Source organism: Opisthorchis viverrini (genome assembly GCF_000715545.1).
Source record: "Opisthorchis viverrini unplaced genomic scaffold opera_v5_37, whole genome shotgun sequence".
Taxonomy (NCBI): domain Eukaryota; kingdom Metazoa; phylum Platyhelminthes; class Trematoda; order Opisthorchiida; family Opisthorchiidae; genus Opisthorchis; species Opisthorchis viverrini.
The window spans coordinates 769,074-773,599 of NW_008751693.1; the positions used below are offsets into that span (position 1 = coordinate 769,074).

Sequence of the window (4,526 nt, forward strand, 5' to 3'; positions counted from 1 at the left end):
TCGAACCGTAACACTTACTTAAAAGAAAATTGGTTTGCGAACTTTGTTCGATATGTCTGTGTAATAATAGCACCAAACCGAGTAGCACGATCTCACAACCACGCTGCAATTTCCCCTTAGAGAGGCTAACCAGTGAGAAGGACCAGAAGTAGTAGGAGATAACCACTAAAACAGACGATAGTGGATCTGAGGGATATAAATGTACCGCACTTTGGCTTTGTTCTAAAAAAAACGACAGGTTGAGATATAAAAAACGGAGAAATCCACAAACACGAAATGCATCCAAGAAGAGATGCTTACCTGGTGGCGTCAGTAGTTCTGCACTAACATTATCAGGAAGGGCATCGAGGTCAATCTGGTAACCCCTCGACATTACCATTACTTCACGAAAGATAGCTTCCAAAATGTCGATTCAGCCGAACTCAGTACGACCGTTCGATCAGTTCTGCAAAAAGAATGAAAAAATCCTGAAGTTGACAGAAAGGGAAGACTGATAAACAAAAGCAAACGTACCACTGTTCGGAGAAAGCTGGAGATGCGAATTCCTTCCATTAAAATTATGAGCCCTGCACAAACGTACACTGATCCTGTTCGCCAGTCTCCGACTGCCGATAGAGAAGGGTGAAATCACAGTATCGAATACGAAACGGAAAAAGTAATTTCAGCGACTGATCATGATAGAACGAATACAAGAGTGCAAATGACTTCGTGAGTTAGCGAGGATCTCCGACTGCCGGCTGGATGTTTCCATCTTCACACTTTGGGAGACACCAAGATGAATAGAACCGAGAGTTGGTTCTCTGACACTTCCTTGCTGGATTAAAGTTCGGTTAAGTTATTTTCAGCTCGCAAACAGTGCATCGAGATGAGATGGTTCCAGCTGCTACCGCTTCGTTCACCAAGCATAATGAAAGCAAGGGAGTGGAAGCCACGCGTTTGGGGTGATGGTCCAATCCGTGAGGTGACTTTAAATGGTTCTGTTTGTCTAGTGAGTCAGGGACTGAGGACTACGCGCTGAAGGCGATATCCTTGATGTAAGGCCGCCGTTGGCTGCGTGAAACAGCCATATATGCCAGGACCACTAAGTGTTAGAACTAAGCACTGGTTTATCTCGTCCTGCGGTCCCTATTCGGGAAAACGGCATTTACCAACGCGACCCGATTGAATGACACATCCATGTTCACAGTTTAAGTAACGCACTGATCGCATTTGGGTTGTCTCCATCCGACACAATGTTGGACGAAGGGGTCGCTACGAGATAGACGCTTCTCTGACAAACAAAGTACATGGAATGACTAGCGTAACCTGCGAAGGCAGCGATGGTCAAACACAGAGAACTTTCGAAGGTCCTCCACGCACAGTGGCTACGTCTTCGATCTTTAGAGTAAGACAGATCGGACCGCGGTATTGTACACTCTACCCTTGACAGTCAGCGCCACAAATTTCGGAGGTCAGTAAATGCCGACCTGGCCTTCTCATCCGGTAAGTGATTCCGTTTTTCGTCAGACCGTCGGTACTTATGCAGCTGCCCAGGTAAACGAACTTAACGGTTACATGGATCGGTTCACCTGTCAGTATAAGGTTTGGGTGTGGTCCCATCGAAATTTGACAGAGCATTTCACAAATAAAGGGTTCGAAGCATACACCGAACTGTGCTACAGCATTATTTAGGTTGAAATAAGTTGCATTTCTAGAGGGTCTGATTGCAGAAGAGAAATATCACCGGCGTACTCAGTGACCGTGAGCGAACGAATCGGTATTAATTCAATCACATAGGTATCAGAGGTAGGTAAAGAAGATTCAAGCAGCAGAGCTAATAAGTGTTATATAATAACGTTGTGCAAAACTGTTTACTCGCTATTCAATAAACTAACTGTGATTTCTAATGTTTTAGCTGATGTACTGAAATCGTTGGGAGATTAAGGCCAATTATTCGCCAATTCTCGTTCTCTAGTTCTGGTTCGATCATTTGAGTGCGCAACAATAAGAAGTTAAACATAAAGGGCAGTAGTAGGGACCTCTGTCCGATACCACTGGATGTGATGAACTCGGGAGAGAATTTGCAATAGACACGTGCGCTCCCAAAGAAGGAACAGAGCTTTCCTAAGAGACAAGCATTCGGAATGGACACGCTCGTCGACATCGTTCCCATCTTCGAAGAACAGACACAGGTATTTTTTGGACGACCTGACCAACGTAGTCTCGTCCTTTGGTTGGTAGGTTGCGCCCACAGTGTGTATGCTCATGTCCCTGGATATGCACTCACTAAACACGCCACTTACAATCTAGGTGTTGTGATTTGCTGAACGATCGTATCGGTCCCTTGGCTTTCTGCTCCGATGTTCTCCAGGTCTGGTCGGCGGCCATGTTAGTCAATGATGAAACCAAGCTGCTTTATTGACTACATGAAGAAGGTGCATTTCTCTCGGCGCACTCTGAAGCCATATTATTTAAAACGACCAAGCACGTAATCAAAGCGCTGCCACAATTCATGGGGGTTGAAACCCATGACAATGAGATCGTCCAAATAGGCAGCAACGTCGGAGACATCCTTCAGCATCGTATCCATGATCTGTCGAAATATGGCTGGCGCTTTTTTGACACCGAATGGTAGTCGAGTATACTGGAACAGACCGCAATGCGTATTGATCGTCAGTTCTCGGGATTCTTTCTCAACTTCAACCAGGAGGTATGCATCGGCCAAGTCAATCTTCGCAAAACATCTACCCCCATCCAGTTACGCGAACAAATCATCTGGAGGAAGTAGAGGGTATTGATGGGTATCCAGTGCAGCATTGAGACCGGTGGAGAAATCTGCACACAACCGGATGGTCCCGTTAGCCTTCTTCACCAACGCGATCGGTGCGGTCCATGCAGATCAGATGGTCGGTTGAAGAACACCAGCCTTCTGTAGTCGGTCCAGTTGCTGGTCAACGATAAGTAAGGCTGCATACGGTACTGGACGTTTTGGCCTGAAAACTGATTTGGCACCGCGGAGAGGGTGGGCATCCCTGACGAAGACAGCTTTGTGTTCGGAAGATTTTGGAGATCTCCGTATAATCGCACACGTCCGGAAGTCTGAGAATACAAAGAACGTATTATGTTCACAAAGGTCTGGGGCATTCCCTGGTGGGCCGGTGTTTTAAGGATAATAGACCGGCCACCGCGCCTGTGAAATCCAAGAACGCTCAAATTGTGGTAATTTGTAGGTATGATATTACTCTAATGGAGGGTGAAAATTTAGTCCTCTACCTGCCAGGAATCCTGTTTGTTGCTCTCGAGCCAGTTATTCAAGAGCCATCATAAGGCGACGATTCAGAAGTGACGCCGAAATTCCCGTTTCAACAGGGGTTGTCACTCTTTTTGCGAATATCTTTTTCGAAAATGCGCACCATCACCACCTGTTCCCACTTGTCTGGGTCAGTCTCGTTTGCCAAAATGCGGCGCTAACTGAGAACTGCATCCCCACCTTCGAACGATGCAATTGGGAGGTCATCCGGAAAATGGGCTCGGTGGCGCTTGAGAGAACATATGCAGTCATAAAACGCCGAGTCCCAGAAGGTTTCACGTTCAACGTCCAGGCTTCTTTATCAGCTGTAGGCTCAGTGGTATGAGTGCGAATTTACTGACTGGAAGGTCCGTCGTTCGAATCTGACCTATGCCTCTCTACTTCTCCCGTCTAGGGATTCGCAACCTGAAAGTATCTCAGCCCTTGTGCTTCCTTCAGGTGTCATGCCAGCTAGACACCGAAAGGGTGTTACAACTGCACGATAGGCTCCAGACGAGTGGCAGCTGATGACCATGAGATTAGTTGTTTGAAGCATTCGGCCCAGCGGTACAGGCATTCTTCTTTATTAAAGGTGGTCGCTTCATTCGGCTCCTTGATGTTTGCTCTCACAGTTGGGCCCGGTGATAGGTCATCATCATCATCATTGTCAGCTGTAAGAACCGCGTACTCGTCATACACTGGTTGTAGCTGCCACAGTTTCGTTCACCGATGATTGGGGGTCTCGCGAGACACTCTCCAGTATCGCTCAACGGATCGCTGAGGTGCGCAAACCGTCACACCCCGGTAAGGTCCAGTCTCTTCGTGACGAAGTGGGACAGACAGCACTGAACGCCGCTAATCAGATGCAAAGACGGAACTTGGACACCAGACCAGATACTTCGCGCACGTTCCATCCACCGTTATATAATTAATCTTCCTATAGGTATAACTTAGATACAAAGAGCCCCGTTTCGTCGAAGTTGCCATCCCACGAGGGCCGACAACAATATGGAACAAAGGAGCCCAAAAGGTTGCATGAGGACTTCTGGAAAATAAGTCGTGTGTGGAAATAGGAATGTCCCAAGTATATTCACGAACTGAGTTGAGGTACCTCACTGAGTTTTTGACTCAAAAGTCGGAAAGGTAGTGGTAGGACGTATGGTTTTGTTCGATGACTATCCCTAGCCTCCAACTCAATCGTATGAACCGGAGTCAACGACTCACATCTGGTTGTGGTGAGCTGGTTTGGCGCGAAAAA

General features: G+C 47.0%; 1 protein-coding gene across 1 annotated transcript in view; it reads right to left on the reverse strand.

Moving 5' to 3' along the window:
- Nucleotides 1-3,894: 3,894 nt before the first annotated feature.
- Nucleotides 3,895-4,526, reverse strand: part of T265_13105 (hypothetical protein) — a gene marked incomplete at both ends in the record, with an annotated part of 10,511 nt that continues 9,879 nt past the window's right edge. Inside the window, 1 exon segment of the mRNA XM_009167216.1 lies at nucleotides 3,895-4,045. Coding sequence (XP_009165480.1) covers nucleotides 3,895-4,045 — 151 coding nt within the window.